Source organism: Macaca mulatta, chromosome 4 (genome assembly GCF_049350105.2).
Source record: "Macaca mulatta isolate MMU2019108-1 chromosome 4, T2T-MMU8v2.0, whole genome shotgun sequence".
NCBI lineage: Eukaryota > Metazoa > Chordata > Mammalia > Primates > Cercopithecidae > Macaca > Macaca mulatta.
Genome location: NC_133409.1, coordinates 77,584,412 through 77,600,561, shown reverse-complemented (window position 1 = coordinate 77,600,561; position 16,150 = coordinate 77,584,412). Strand labels below are relative to the sequence as shown.

Here is a 16,150-nt window from a genome sequence, read left to right as displayed (position 1 = left end):
CATCGCCCTGGCAGGGCTGCTGGTTCTGCTTTCTCTGGAGCCAGAACAGAGCCTTTGAGCAGGTTACAAGCTGAATGCACCAAATGGAGTCAACCAAAAGATTCTGGCCCAGAAAAGCAACCCAAAACTCAGGCTGACTTTTATTAAAGCCATTGGCGCAGTCTGGGTTTGAAAGAAAGTCAATCTGGGCAACAGCAGAGGAAAAACTCAAGGCAGGCAGGGAGCCTTCTGCCAGCGACTTTCTCTGAAGGTCACAAATTTATCTCCTGTAACTGCAAGCAAAGTTTCATGCCCTTTTATTTTACAAGGGCAGAAAACCCAGAGTCCACTGAAGCCACAGCTAAATTAAAAATAATAAATCCTGATAAGAACACACAGAGAACATTTCTGCAAAGTGGTTAAGATGGTGAGTGATGAGGCCACCCAGCAGTCTTCCAGTGCCTGGCCTTGACACTTAGTGGCTGTGTGATCTTGAGAAATTATCTTACCCTCCAGAGCCTCAGTTTCCTCATCTGTAAAATGGGGATCTATTTCACAGGGTCGTGGTGAGGTTGGAAAAAGACTTAGAACCATGCCTATGTTTGGTAAGCTTAGTGGTTATCAGCCTTTTTTTTTTTTTTTTTTTTTTTGAGACAGAGTCTCACTTTGTTGCCCAGGCTGGAGTGCAGTGGTGCAATCTCCGCTCATTGCAAGCTCCGCCTCCCGGGTTCACACCATTCTCCTGCCTCAGCCTCCCGAGTAGCTGGGACTACAGGCGCCTGCCACCACGCCCAGCTAATTTTTTGTATTTTTAGTAGAGACGGGGTTTCACCATGTTAGCCAGGATGGTCTCAATCTTCTGACCTCGTGATCCACCCGGCTCGGCCTCCCAAAGTGCTGGGATTACAAGCGTGAGTCACCATGCCCAGCCAGATTATCAGCCTTTTTAAAATGCCACAAAATGTGGATGCCTTTTGTAAGCTAAGCAAATAATTTGATTTTTTGTTTCTTCACTTTTTTCTTTTTTGCCAAGAAATGTATAATAACAAAAGAGTACATATAACGCATAGGAATAAACAATAATTATAAAATTAACATCCACACGCCCATACTCAGCTTAAGAAAAATAACATCACCAGGACTTCAGAAGTGCCCCAGAACTCCTCCTCCCTTATCAAATCCCCTCTCATTCCTGTCTCCAGGAAACACTATTTCAAATTGTCTGTTAATCATCCTCACTTTTCTTGATGGATTTACTTTTTTTAAAATTTTTATTTATTTTTTTTTGAGACAGAGTCTCGCTCTCATCACCCAGGCTGGAGTACAATGGCGCGATCTCGGTTCACTGCAACCTCTACTTCCCACGTTCAAGCAGTTCTCCTGCCTCAGCCTCCCAAGTAGATGGGATTACAGGTACCTGCCACCACGCCTGGCTAATGTTTATATTTTCAGTAGACACGGGGTTTTACCATGTTGGTCAGGCTGGTCTCAAACTCCTGACCTCAGGTGATCTGCCTGACTTGGCCTCCCAAAGTGCTGGGATTACAGGCATAAGCCACCGTGTCCAGCCAATGATTTTATTATATATGAATATATCCTCCAAACAATCTACTGTCTAGTTTTACCTGATTTTGACATTTATACAGTTAGAATAATACTGTGTACACATTCTCCATAATTTAACGTTCTCTTGACATTTTGGTTGTTGACAGTTTTTCAAAATTAAAACAGTTATAAACAATGATGTCCGGGACATCTATGTATGCACATTTTGGCCAACATTCATGATAATTTTTAAAGAGTAGTTCCTGTGACTGAAGTTCAATTAAAGAGAACATGTAAAGACTTTTGATATCTATTGCTAATTGCCCTCTAGAAAAGTTGTAACAGTTACTGCTCACCCCACAGTTTGTAAGAATGCCTGCTGCTTTACACCTTACCAACACTAAGCTCTATTATTTTTAAAATTTACAAAAGTGGTCCCAAAATAGCAGGTTGCTTTAATTTTATATTGATTTGCCTACTTGAGAGGTTAAATGATTTTTCCTATTTGTTGTCTAGATCTGGTTTTATACTTTTGTAATAAGTGGAATGTTAATAAGCTGGGTTTTTTTGGGTTGGTTTGTTTGTTGTTGTTTTTTAGCTCCAATCTTTGTTTCTCAGAGAATGCAAATAGTTCTCAGAAGGGAAGGCAACACCTTTGGCAAGAAGAGAAAAGCAGTGGTTTGGTGGGAGCTCAACTTCCTCGAGTAAATGCTGCTTTGGCCTAAAGGGAACAGGTTATAATTAAATGCATAATAATTACATCTCATGATTATAAATTTTAAGGGCACAAATAAGAGAAAACTTTAGGAAAATGGGTGAGAATAGAGAGCCCTACTGAATTTGCACTATGATTTAGTTAAGCATAGGTAAACAATAATTATAAAATTAACATCCGTGTGTGTATGTGTAAAATCTGATTAATACTCAAAGTTGATGAGTGTCTGGGGAATTGCATAATCTCATATGCCACTGACAGGGCTGTTAAAAACAATTTTTGGGGGCTGGGCGTGGTGGCTCACACCTGTAATCCCAGAGCTTTGGGAGGCTGATGTGGGTGGATCATGAGGTCAGGAGATCAAGACCATCCTGGCTAACACAGTGAAACCCCGTCTCTACTAAAAATACAAAAAAATTAGCTGGGCATGGTGGCGGGCACCTGTAGTCCCAGCTACTGGGGAGGCTGAGGCAGAAGAATAGCGTGAACCTGGAAACCGGGAGGTGGAGCTTGCAGTGAGCTGAGATTGCACCACTGCATTCCAGCCTGGGCGACACAGCGAGACTCCATCTCAAAAAAAATTTTTTTTTTCTGTTTTCCAACAAAAAGTCCCTAAGCAGCAAAGGGACTAAGATGGATTTGCTCACCCCACCTCTCCCTAAGCCAACATCCTGGCTCCCTGCTTCTACATGTGGATTGGCCCCGAGTGAAGCTGAACAAGGTAGCATGGGTCAGGAAAACTGCTCAGTGTAAGAGTACAACACACCTGTGGGATATTATGAAAAGCCTGGACTCCCCGGTACGGACTCCCCAGGCCCCTGATTTGAATCAGAGTTCTATAGTCAGCTCAGGACCTTGGCAAGTCGCATTAACCTCTGTGAACCTCAGGTTCTTTGTTTGTGAAATAGGACAACAGCACCTTCCATAAAAGATCTTTGTGAGAATGAGCTGTGAAGCACCTGCCTTGGGCTTTCAATAAATGGTAACTATGATTAGGATTAACCCAATCACTCAACATTTATTGAGGCTATTTAAGTGTTAGACACAGCTCTTGGGAACTAGTCTAGCAGAGAGGTTACACAGACAATACCCAACAGATGAGCCAACTCTATAGCACGTCGAGGGTGGTAAGGACATGGATTAACATAGAGTAGGTGGGGGGAGCGGGGCAGGGGGAGCTCCCTGAGAAGGTGGCTTGGAATAAAGCCTTAAAGGAAGGGACTGCATGACTTGCGATGTCTAGAGAGGGAAGAGTACAGAAATGCCTGCAGGTGGGATGTGTCTGGGGGTCCCAGCAAAGTGAGTGGCCCTGCAGCTGAGTGGAATGAGCGATGGGGAGGGTGAGAACCGGTGAGGTCAGGGCAGAGTGGTGGGCAGGTCACACAGGACCCCACAGACCATCAGGGGGTGGGTCCAAGCCCACGTACTTGGCTATGTGTTGGTTTCTAGGGCTACAAGGACGTGATTCTGGCCCTTGAAGGAGCTTAGGGTCCAATCTAGTGGGACCCTGAGCAGTTAGTGGAAACTGGCCCACTGGCTGTCTATGAAGGCATAGTCTCATCCCAATCCCTCCACTCCTGTTATAAGTAAAATGTTTATTTAGAAACAGAATGCTTGTTTTTTTGGTACTATAGCATTTAGACAAAAAGGTTTTTTTAGCAAGGCAATTTTACTTTTTGCAGAAAGGGTGCTCCTCGCAGATGGAACAATGGTGAGAGCACACCTGAACAATGGAGGGAAGCAATTTTTATCCTTTACACAGCTTGGCCTTGCTACTGTGTCTTGTCTCCACTGGCTGGAGCCAGACTTTACAATTTAAATTGAAACCTGACTGGCTAATAACTTAAAACTTTTTAAAATAGATATAGGCAGCCAGGCACGGTGGCTCACGCCTGTAATCCCAGCACTTTGGGAGGCCGAGGCAGGCAGATCACGAGGTCAGGAGATCGAGACCATCCTGGCTAACATGGTGAAACCCCGTCTCTACTGAAAATATAAAAAAACTAGCCGGGCGTGGTGGCAGGCACCTGTAGTCCCAGCTACTTGGGAGGCTGAGGCAGGAGAATGGCGTGAACCCGGGAGGCAGAGCTTGCAGTGAGCCGAGATTGTGCCACTGCACTCCAGCCTGGGAGACAGAGAGACTCCGTCTCGACAACAACAACAGAAAAGATTAGTTATGTTAATAATAAGATGGGAAGTAAAGGGAAGAAAAGAAAAAGAGAGAAAGCTTTTTTTACCTTTAATTTGGTAGGGCTTAACCTTGGAACAATGGTCCATGATTCTGAAGGTGATGATGCTTTTTTGACCTGGGTATGATGTGTCCATCCTTTTTTTGCTGTGCAAAGGCAGTCTTGGTGGTTAGCAGCACAAGGTAGGGTCCTTCCTAGGCTGGCTTGAGTTTTTTTTTCTTTTTATTTTTGATGAGGACGTGGTCCCCAGGCTAGTGCTGGTGTGCTGGAAATTCTAGGGGTGATACTGTGCTAAAAGACTTTATTTATTTATTTATTTATTTTTGAGACGGAGTCTCGCTCTGTCGCCCAGGCTGGAGTGCAGTGGCCGGATCTCAGCTCACTGCAAGCTCCGCCTCCCAGGTTTATGCCATTCTCCTGCCTCAGCCTCCCGAGTAGCTGGGACTACAGGCGCCCGCCACCTCGCCCGGCTAGTTTTTTGTATTTTTTAGTAGAGACGGGGTTTCACCGTGCTAGCCAGGATGGTCTCGATCTCCTGACCTCGTGATCCGCCCGTCTCGGCCTTCCAAAGTGCTGGGATTACAGGCTTGAGCCACCGCGCCCGGCTATTTATTTTTTTTTGAGATGGAGTCTCGTTCTGTCACCCAGGCTGGAGTGCAATAGTGTGATCTCTGCTCACTGCAACTTCCGCCTCCCGGGTTCAAGCCATTCTCCTGCCTCAGCCTCCCAAGTAGCTGGGATTATAGGCACCCGCCACCACGCCTGGCTAATTTTTGTACTTTTAGTAGAGACGCGGTTTCACTATGTTGGCCAGGTTGGTCTCAAACTCCTGACCTCGTGATCCGCCCGTCTTGGCCTCCCAAAGTGCTGGGATTAAAAAAATTTTTAATAACATTTTTTATGACTTTTACAATCTTTGACATGCCTCAACTTTCTGATTTTCTTTTCCACTATTTCTCTCCTCAGTCTCACCCTCTGTCTTTCTCTGATCTCTGTCTCTTTCAGCCTCTCTATTACTCATTTTCTCCCTCTAGTTCTCTCTCATTTGCGCTTTTTCTTTGTCATCCCGTTTCCTCTCTCCTTCCCGAGTTCTCCCATTCTAGCGGCCCCACTGGTGGGGCCGGGAAACAGCATGGGCCCTGCTCCCGAGCCGCTTTCTGTCTCTTCTTTTCATTTCCAATTTCTCTTTTCCTTTTTTCCTTTTTTCCTTTACACTTAGTCTCTTGGGCTGGGTGGGATCCGTGTGGCCGCAATCCAGGCCCAGAGCCGCCGCTGGCCCAGAGGCTCGGCAGATGCCCGACGCAAGTTGCATGAGTCATTAACCCTGGGCCAGAGGGCCCCTTTTTCTTTCTTTCTTACGTTTACATCCACAGCCTTTACAGCGCTTGCTTTGACCTTCTCCTTTAAAGTACTGACCTTGCCTTCTTTGTCTTTGCATTCCTGAGTTCTCTTTTTTTTTTTTTTTTTTTTTTTTTTTTTTTTTTTTGAGACGAGTCTCGCTCTGTTGCACAGGCTGGAGTGCAGTGGCGCGATCTGGGCTCACTGCAAGCTCCGCCTCCCGGGTTCACGCCATTCTCCTGCCTCAGCCTCCCAAGTAGCTGGGACTATAGGCGCCCGCCACCATGCCCGGCTAATTTTGTGTATGTTTAGTAGAGAAGGGGTTTCACTGTGTTAGCCAGGATGGTCTCAATCTCCTAACCTCGTGATCCGCCTGCCTCGGCCTCCCAAAGTGCTGGGATTACAGGCGTGAGCCACTGCGCCCAGCTCTTCTTTTACTTTTAGAAAACTTTGAAACTTTGTTAAAAGATTTTTGCTTTCTGTCTCTGCCTTTCTCTCTCTCTGCTGGTCTTTCCCTACCTCTGCCAGCCACCCACGCAGCTGTTCTCCCCTCTCCTTCCCTTTTTCCTAAGGAGCAGCCAGTGGGAATGGAGCCTAGCCTCTTTCTTCCCCTGAGAAGAGAGGAAAGGGAAGTTTTGAATATCTTTTTTACTACTGGAGATTTGTGTGATGTTTAATCTCCCCCTAATGGGGACTTTTCACCTCTTTTTAACCTTTAAGACATCCTAACTAAGGAATACTTCACACCGCGCCCCACCCGCCCCCCACCCACCCCTGCGGCTTTTCTTTCCTCAGTCTTAAGGAATGCTTTAGGGCCCCTGCAGTTTCTCTTACTTTGGTGTGTCCTCACCAAGGAATGCTTTACTGCCCCAGGCTTTTCTTTCCTTAGTCCTGACCACCAAGGAAATACTTGACCAGCTCCTCCAGTATTTCCTTCCTTGTCTTATGCATGAGGTTACCTGGCCCACGTGGTATGTGAGGATCCTTTACTTCAGCTTGCCGGCTGCTTTCTTTCCGCGTTGCTGAGAGTCCAGGTTTATTCGTCACACCAGGTGGGTCTCGATTCCTTACCCCTGAGGCCACCACAACAAGGCAGTGGGGCACCTCCTCATGAGACAGGACTAGAGACTGCCCCTGGAGGACAGTGTATCCCCATAAGGGCCACCATTTTGTTATAAGTAAAATGTTTATTTAGAAACAGAATGCGGCCGGGGACAGTGGCTCAAGCCTGTAATCCCAGCACTTTGGGAGGCCGAGACGGGCGGATCACGAGGTGAGGAGATCGAGACCATCCTGGCTAACACGGTGAAACCCCGTCTCTACTAAAAAACACACAAAAAACTAGCCGGGTGAGGTGGCGGGAGCCTATAGTCCCAGCTACTCTGGAGGCTGAGGCAGGAGAATGGCTTGAACCCGGCAGGCGGAGCTTGCAGTGAGCTGTGATCCGACCACTGCACTCCAGCCTGGGCAGACAGAGCAAGACTCCGTCTCAAAAAAAAAAAAAAAGAAAAGAAACAGAATGCTTGTTCCTAAATACTCTAAGGAAAAAATTAGCATTTAGACAAAAAGTTTTTTTTAGCAAAGCAATTTTACTTTTTGCAGAAAGGGTGCTCCTCGCAGATGGAACAATGACTAGAGCACACCTGAACAATGGAGGGAAGCAATTTTTATCCTTTACACAGCTTGTCCCTGCTACTGTGTTGTCTCCACTAGCTGGAGCCAGACCTTACAATCTAAACTAAACCTGACTGGCTAATAATTTAAACCTTTTTAAAATAGGTATAGGCAATAGAGAACAAAGGAAAAGAGGAAGTTGCTTGTGAAAGGACTTAGAAAGTAATATTTTCAAATAAGGAAGGGGCGGCCGGGCGCGGTGGCTCAAGCCTGTAATCCCAGCACTTTGGGAGGCCGAGACGGGCGGATCACAAGGTCAGGAGATCGAGACCATCCTGGCTAACCCAGTGAAACCCCGTCTCTACTAAAAAAATACAAAAAACTAGCCGGGCGAGGTGGCGGGCGCCTGTAGTCCCAGCTACTCGGGAGGCTGAGGCAGGAGAATGGCGTGAACCCGGGAGGCGGAGCTTGCAGTGAGCTGAAATCCGGCCACTGCACTCCAGCCTGGGTGACAGAGCGAGACTCCGTCTCAAAAAAAAAAAAAAGGAAGGGGCATAGGCTGTGAGCTGTATGTGCCTGTGAGCCTACCTTCGTTAAAGTACAAGGACACACAATGTACTTATTCCTTTATATCTAACAGCTACATAGGATAGGGCTTAACAAAGAGTTATTAGCACAAAGCAAGGAGGCTTGAAGAAAGTTAGTCTTTAAAAGAAATTATTTTTAACAATTATTATCCTTTAACAAAAAAGGAAACTTAAAAAAGAAAACGTTGGCCAGGTGCGGTGGCTCACCCCTGTAATCCCAGCACTGTGGGAGGCCAAGGTGGGCGGATCACAAGGTCAGGAGATCAAGACCATCCTGGCTACACAGTGAAACCCCGTCTCTACTAAAAATACAAAAAATTAGCCAGGTATGGTGGTGGGCGCCTATAGTCCCAGCTACTTGGGAGGCTGAGGCAGGAGAATGGCATGAACCCAGGAGGTGGAGCTTGCAGTGAGCAGAGACTGCGCCACTGCACTCCGGCCTGGGTGACAGAGAGAGACTCCGTTTCAAAAGAAAAAAAAAGTTTTACTTTCTACAATGTCCTAACCCCCATCAGCCTTGTAGAGGTTCAAATTGGCTGGATCCCTTGGGGTCCTCTGTCACCTAGGGTAGGGACAAACCTTCAGACAGGTCTTGGAAAAGCCTCCCAGAGGCCCCTCTGAGCTCACATCTCATACCCATGTTGGGGTTCAGTCCCCGGAGACAAGGGTCTGCAGCCGCCTTCACCCACCTTGCCCTTGGGGAAGGCTTGACTCAGGCCAGTAGTTCAGAAAGATGCCTTTCTCAAATATAAACCCCACCGTGGCATGAAGAAAGGTGCTGAAGCATCCTCCAGCACAATTGCAGAGGGTCTGTGCTCTCAGAAACCGCTGCAGACTTCTCACAGCTTTGGTTTCTCAAATGAAAAGGGCATCCAAGAAGCAGAGGATCAGGGCCACTGTGGCCTGAATGCCTGTGTCCTCCCAAAATTCATGTTGAAATCCCCACCCCCAGGGCAATGATATTAGGAGGTGGTGCCTTGGGAGGTGATGAGGCCATGAGGCTGGGGTCCTCATGAACTGCATTAGTGCCCTTATAAAATGCGCCCAAGGGAGGACACAGTGAGGAGGTGCTATCTGTAAACTGGAAAGTGGGCCCCCATCGGACACGGATTCTGCCAGTGCCTTGGTCGTGAACTTCCCAGCCTCCAGAGCAGTGAGACATGCATTTCTGTTGTTTATAAGCCACCCAGTCTATGGCACTTTGTGACTGCGACCCAGACAAAGGGCGTCAGCAATCAGAAACATGGGTCCAGGCTCTGGTACCACCAGCTGTGTGACCCAGGACAGGTGGCTGCACTCACAAGGAAGTCAGGAGCATCCCATGAGAGGAAGTTTTTGTGCCTCAGAGCCTGATCCTGGCTCTGAACCAATGTGGACTCACAGACCTGTTTGAGAACTGGATGAAAATATGAACCTTCTTCCCAGGAAAGGGTACAGAGGCAGAGGCACGGGACATTTTGGATACTGTTCCAAAGAACTCCGGAATAAGACCTAGTCTGGTGCTACTTAATGCACAACAATAATATCAAGATCAAGGCCGTGCAATAGAAATATAATGTTAGCCAAATCTGCAACTTAAAAATTCTCTGGGGCCGGGCATGGTGGCTCAAGCCTATAATCCCAGCACTTTGGGAGGCTGAGGCAGGCGAATCACTTGAGGTCAGTTCGAGACCAGCCTGGCCAACATGGTGAAACCTCATCTCTACTAAAAATACAAAAATTAGCTGGGTGTGGTGGCACATGCCCATAGTCCCAGCTACTCGGGAGGCTGAGGCAGGAGAATCACTTGAGCCCGGGAGGCAAGGTTGCAGTGAGCCGAGATTACGCCAATGCACTCCAGCCTGGGCAACAGAGCAAGACTCCATTTCAAAAATAAATAAATAAATAAAATAAAATTATCTGGCAGCCACATTTAAAAAGAGAAATCTATTTTATTAACCCTATATATTCCAAATACTGCCATGTCAACATGTATCTATATGCACATTATTAATTAGATATTTTTCATTTTTTTATATCGAAGTCTTCAAAATCCAGCATATATTTCACACTCACAGAATATCTCAATTTGGAATAGCCACATTTCAAGTGCTCTGTAGCTGCATGTGACTAATGGCTACTAAATTGGACAGCACAGCCCTAACCTGTTCAAGATTCCTTAACAAGTTACTGCTTTTACTCAAGCTTTGACATGGCCAGGCCTCAATTAGTGCTTCTCAAACTTGACTGTGCATACGAATCTCCTGGACTCTGTTAACTTACACATTCCGACTCAGTAGGTCTGTGGGAGGGTCCAAGAGTTGACATTTCTGACAAGCTCCCAGGTGATATGGGATTACTGAGCCCCATATTTTGAGTGAGGGTATAGAACAGTGGTTTTGATGGGGACAGAACCTCCCATAGGAGCAGGCGAAGGCATAGGTTGGGGGCTGCTAGCATGTAGTGGATACAGTCAGAATCTCCAGCTGCCCTTCAGTGCGTGGCCTGGCCCGCTCCTGCCACAACTTTTGAGTGACCCACTGGACGTTTCGGTAGATGAGGAGAGCAGTGCAAAATTATCTGAGCCAAACACCATTTTCCATAAGAACACAGCCACCCAGAGGCATGGATTATTAAGGACTTGCTCTGCATCACACTCCTTGCCACTAACAGAGCTGGAACCTGCACCAAGAAGTTGGTTTCTAGAGGCTGAGCTCTTAACACTGCGCTGCACCATGGAATTCACACATTCTTTTATTTTCTAAGCAATGCAGTGAAGCAAAAAAAAAAAAACCCTCCACCGGGCATGGTGGCTCATGCCTGTAATCCCAGCACTTTGGGAGGCCAAGATGGGAGGATTGCTTAAGCCAAGACCTCAACTCTACAAAAAAACAAATAAATTAGCCAGGCGTGGTGGGGCATGCCTGTGGTCCCAGCTACTTGGGAGGCTGAGGAAGGAGGATCACTTGGACCTGGGAGGTCAAGGTTGCAGTGAGCCATGATTGCATCACTGTCCTCCAGCATGGGTGACAAAGCAAGACTCTGTCTTAAAAAAAAAAAAAAAAAAAGAAGGGCTGGGCGCAGTGGCTCATGTCTTTAATCCCAGCACTTCGGGAGACCAAGATGAGCAGAGCACCTGAGGTCAGGAGTTCGAGTCCAGCCTGGTCAACATGGTGAAACCACATCTCTACTAAAAATACAAAAATTAGCCGGTCATGGTGGCACTGTAATCCCAGCTACTTGGGAGGCTGAGGCACAAGAATCTCTTGAACCCCGGAGGTGGAGGCTGCAGTGAGCCAAGATCACACCCCTGCACTCCAGCCTGGGCGACAAAGCGAGACTCCTTAAAAAAATAAAGAACTCAAATGCCCATTTCCCTGATGAGGATTCCAATGTTGAGAGGGTTTCTGCAATTGTCTAAGGTCATATAAGATGTGAAAGAACCATGACTGTTGCTATGATTTGAATGTTTATGTCCCCTCCAAAATTCACATGTTGAAACATTTTAATTTTTGTTTTACAAATCAAAGTAAAGTACACTTGGAAAGGGGCTAAGCTGGCAACTTGAAAGATCCAAGTGTTCACATGTTGAAATGTAATCGCCAATGTGATAGTATGAAGAAGTGGGGCCTCTGGGAGCTGATTCAGCCATGAGGACAGGGCTCTAGTGAATGGGATTCAGGCCTTTATAAAAGAGGCTGCACACAGCACTGGACCCTCTTTCCCTTTCATCCTTTTCACCATGTGAGGAAGACACTTAAACGGAGCCATCTGTGAGCCACAGACCACCAGACATCAGTCCTGCCCATGCCTTGATATCTTGAACTTCCCAGTGTCTAGGACCAAGAAAAATAAATTTCTATTGTTTATAAATTACCCAGTCTGTGTTTGCTATAGCAACATGGATGGACTAACACAACTGTTAATTGAAGCACCATGGCCCCTCATCCAAGAATCCATCTATTACACCATGCATCACAATTCTAGGCAAAAAGTTAACACTCACTGTTTTTTGTTTGTTTGTTTGTTTGTTTTTTGAGATGGAGTCTCACTCCATCGCCCAGGCTGGAGTGCGGTGGCACAATCTTGGTTCACTGCAAGCCCCACCTCCTGGGTTCACGCCATTCACTTGCCTCAGCCTCCCGAGTATCTGGGACTACAGGCGCCTGCCACCATGCCCAGCTAATTTTTTATGTTTTTTTTTTAGTAAAGATGAGGTTTCACCATGTTAGCCAGGATGGTCTCAATCTCCTGACCTCGTGATCCACCCGCCTCAGGTTCCCAAAATGCTGGGACTACAGGCGTGAGCCACCACGCCCGGCCTCAATGTTTTTTAATAAACAAATGAATGAACGAATGAATTAAAATGCCTACCTAAACACAGAGAATACATTTAAGACATCACAAAGCAATCTTGAAAAAGAAGAACCAAATTGGAAGACTTATAATACCCAACTTCAAGACTTACTACAAAGATACAGTACTCAGGATAGTGTGGTCTTGGCATAAGGATAGACGAGGAGATCACTGGAACAGAACAGACAGTCCATAAGGAGAGCCACACTTATGTGGTTATTTGATTTCCAGCCAAGATGCCAAAGTCACTGGGGGATATAATAGCCCCCCCCCTTTTTTTTTTTTTTTAAACAAATGGTACTAGATTAACCAAACATCCACATGGAAAAAAATGAGCCCCAATCCCTACCTTACACCATTCACCCACACACAAAAATGATAATGAGCTGAAGTACCGGCCTGAACATAAAAACTAAACTTTTCTAAACTTCTAGATGACAACATGGGAGAATATCTTCATGACTGGTGGATGGATAAGACACAGACTTAACCGTAAAAGAACGTGCTGCCAAATCAGACTTCACCAAAATTAAAAACACACAAAATCAAAAGACACCAATATTTATTATTACTCTCTATATGTATGAAAATGTTTACAGTAAGATGTAGAAAAGAAAACCACTCTCAAAGTATAGTAAGGGTTTCCCTAAATCCCAGCCTAAGTAAAATATCACTTCCAAGTTCTATTGTGACATTCCAGTTTCTCTCACAAGGGTGGCAGCTCATCCTTCCCCTTGTCTACTGATGTCATTACCATGCCGCACATATCAAGAGTACTTGGGGCTGGGGACAGTGGCTCATGCCTGTAATCCCAGCTACTGGGGAGGCTGAGGCAGAAGAATTGCCTGAACCTGGGAGGCGGAGGTTGCGGTGAATTGAGATCGCACCACTGCACTCCAGCCTGGGCGACAGAGGGAGACTTCATCTCAAAAAAAAAAAAAAAAAAGTACTTGGATGAGGTGCACACATCAGAACAGCCATGGGAGGTGGGTGGGTGGCCTCAAGGCCTGGTGGGTGAAGATTCCTTCCACAATACTTTTCCAGCCAGGCCCTGCTATGTCCATCCTTGTAAGGTAAAAACCTCAGAAGGATGCCTTCTTCCTAATAAAGCCTCATGGCTGAACACCTGTTTGACCCATTTAAAAGGAAGAATGAAAGTTCTAGGCCAGGTGCGGTGGCTCATGCCTGTAATCCCAGCACTTCGGGATGTCAAGGCAGGCAGATCAGTTGAGGTCAAGAGTTCGAGACCAGCCTGGCCAACATGGGGAAACTCGTCTCTACTAAAAATACAAAAATTAGCCAGACGTGATGGTGGGCACCTGTAATCCCAGCTACTCGGGAGACAGGCAAGAGAATTGCTTGAACTGGGAGGCGGAGGCTGCAGTGAGCTGAGATGGCACCAGCCTGCACTCTGGCCTGTGCAACAGAGCAAGACTCCATCTCAAAAAATAAAGAAAGAAAGAAAATTAAAATAAAGAAAGTTCAGCCGGGCGCGGTGGCTCAAGCCTGTAATCCCAGCACTTTGGGAGGCCGAGACGGGCGGATCACGAGGTCAGGAGATCGAGACCATCCTGGCTAACACGGTGAAACCCCGTCTCTACTAAAAATACAAAAAACTAGCCGGGCGAGGTGGCGGGCGCCTGTAGTCCCAGCTACTCGGGAGGCTGAGGCAGGAGAATGGCGTGAACCCGGGAGGCGGAGCTTGCAGTGAGCTGAGATCCGGCCACTGCACTCCAGCCCGGGCTACAGAGCAAGACTCCGTCTCAAAAAAAAAAAAAAAAAAAAAAAAAAAGAAAGTTCAGCCGGGCACAGTGGCTCACGCCTGTAATCCCAGCAGTTTGGGAGGCCAAGGCGGGTGGATCATGAGGTCAGCAGATTGAGACCATACTGGCTAATACGGTGAAACCCCGTCTCTACTCAAAATACAAAAAAATTAGCCGGGGCCGGGCGCGGTGGCTCAAGCCTGTAATCCCAGCACTTTGGGAGGCCAAGACGGGCGGATCACGAGGTCAGGAGATCGAGACCATCCTGGCTAACACAGTGAAACCCTGTCTCTACTAAAAATACAAAAAAACTAGCCGGGCGAGGTGGCGGGCGCCTGTAGTCCCAGCTACTCGGGAGGCTGAGGCAGGAGAATGGCGTAAACCCAGGAGGCGGAGCTTGCAGTGAGCTGAGATCCGGCCACTGCACTCCAGCCTGGGTGGCACAGCGAGACTCCGTCTCAAAAAAAAAAAAAAAAAAAAAATTAGCCAGGCGTGGTGGCGCGCGCCTGTAGTCCCAGCTACTCGGGAGGCTGAGGCAGGAGAATGGCGTGAATCCAGGGGGCGGAGCTTGCAGTGAGCTGAGATCGTGCTACTGCACTGCAGCCTAGGCGACAGAGCGGGACTCTGTCTCAGAAAAAAAAAAAAAAAGAAAGAAAGAAAGTTCAACCTAGGAACACGATGTTAACAGAAGAGATCTGTCATTATGCAACCAGTACGGCACTCTGAACAAACACTGAAAACAGCTCTCATCTCAAGTAACCCAGGCCTTGTGTCACAGTATGGGAAATTAGATGCTGGGGAAAACAGTGCTGTATGAACGAAGACTTCCAGCCAGCCACTGATCTCTTTGGACCCATTACTTTGCATTCCCAATCATATTAGAACCCTTCCCATCCAGAGGCTCCCCAAGACTTTGAACAGTTCTTCAGTGGCCCTTACAGAAAGATACTCTCTCCAGACAAATGCAGTATTTATATTCAGTCCACTGGATCTCTAGGAAACAGCAGAATTATCAGTGAAGAATCTATTAAATGGCTCAAGGCTTACTGTGAGGGATATTTCTATGGCTTGACAGCAAAACTCCTAGAACTGGTTCCTGTTTCTGCAATGAGGTGTTCCTTTAGAGTCAATGATAACTCACAAACAAAGCCTGCAAGTTCATGCAGGGGACATGGTGAAGTTCTTAAAAAAGAAGAAACCTGAAAATGCCTGTGTCAATAACAATGACTGATCTTTACCCAGGAGACACCTGAAACTTTGTCTTTGGACAGCTCTCTTTGACAGATGGTGTAGGGATATTCAGCTTTGCTAAGTATGGCAGTGATTTTTAAAGCTTGTGCTATGAAGGCAAAGGGAGGAAGTGCCAGAAAACATTTTCAACTGACTATTCAATTTTTGGTAACTATTACATTCTGGAAAGAACTAGTGTTTCCGTACATTGAGCCCGTAAGATTTTAACCCATGAGACTGGACACACGTGGAAAGTGACACTGTTGGTAGCTTCCACGCCTAACACAAGGCCCCAACCACCTGGAGGAAGCTGACCGGCGCCCTCTTGCCCTGTCTGTTTACGTGAGTTGCAGAGCGCTACTGACTTCAGCGCTGTAGAAGGCTACAGAGCACTGGTGGAGTGGATTGATAATGAATCTGCTGACACACCTGGAGTAACTCCAAAACAACAGGCCTGAGGATAATGCGACTTGACTAAAACCTGTGGAAGCCTTATAAGGAATGCAAGGATGGATAATAAAATGCCTTGCCGTTCTCCAAAAATAAGGACCTTCAAATAGGAGTAATTGAAATAAATACTTGTACATTATGCTTTCAAACAAACAAACAAACAAAAAAGAGCACTGGAATGAGACTCACATGTCTAAAACCTCCAGAGAATATGGCACTGGGCGCCGGACTGGATGAGAGATTCTGTTGCTTCAAAATAGGGTTAGTAGAACATTTGGGATCCTCTTGATTGAGAGATTTCAGAATATCTGGTGCACTGACCTTCTGGAGAAGGAAAAACAAAAATTAATATTATAGTCTCCATCCCTGTTTGGTTTTGTTCCAATGTGGTGACTTCAGCAAGCA

General features: G+C 46.5%; 1 protein-coding gene and 1 pseudogene across 16 annotated transcripts in view; one reads left to right on the top strand and one right to left on the bottom strand.

The window, feature by feature from the left end:
* The window catches only part of SYTL3 (synaptotagmin like 3), a 130,574-nt gene that overhangs the window by 38,986 nt on the left and 75,438 nt on the right, over positions 1 to 16,150 (bottom strand). For 13 of the 16 annotated variants that reach the window (XM_077999601.1, XM_077999609.1, XM_077999600.1 and 10 more), the window contains one exon: positions 15,935 to 16,069. In XM_077999601.1, the coding sequence (XP_077855727.1) occupies positions 15,935 to 16,069 (135 nt within the window). The remainder of the gene's footprint in view (positions 1 to 15,934; positions 16,070 to 16,150) is intronic. The other 3 variants (XM_077999604.1, XM_077999602.1, XM_077999603.1) reach the window with 1 other exon arrangement.
* LOC100425447 (archaemetzincin-2 pseudogene) lies at positions 14,652 to 15,841 on the top strand (annotated as a pseudogene).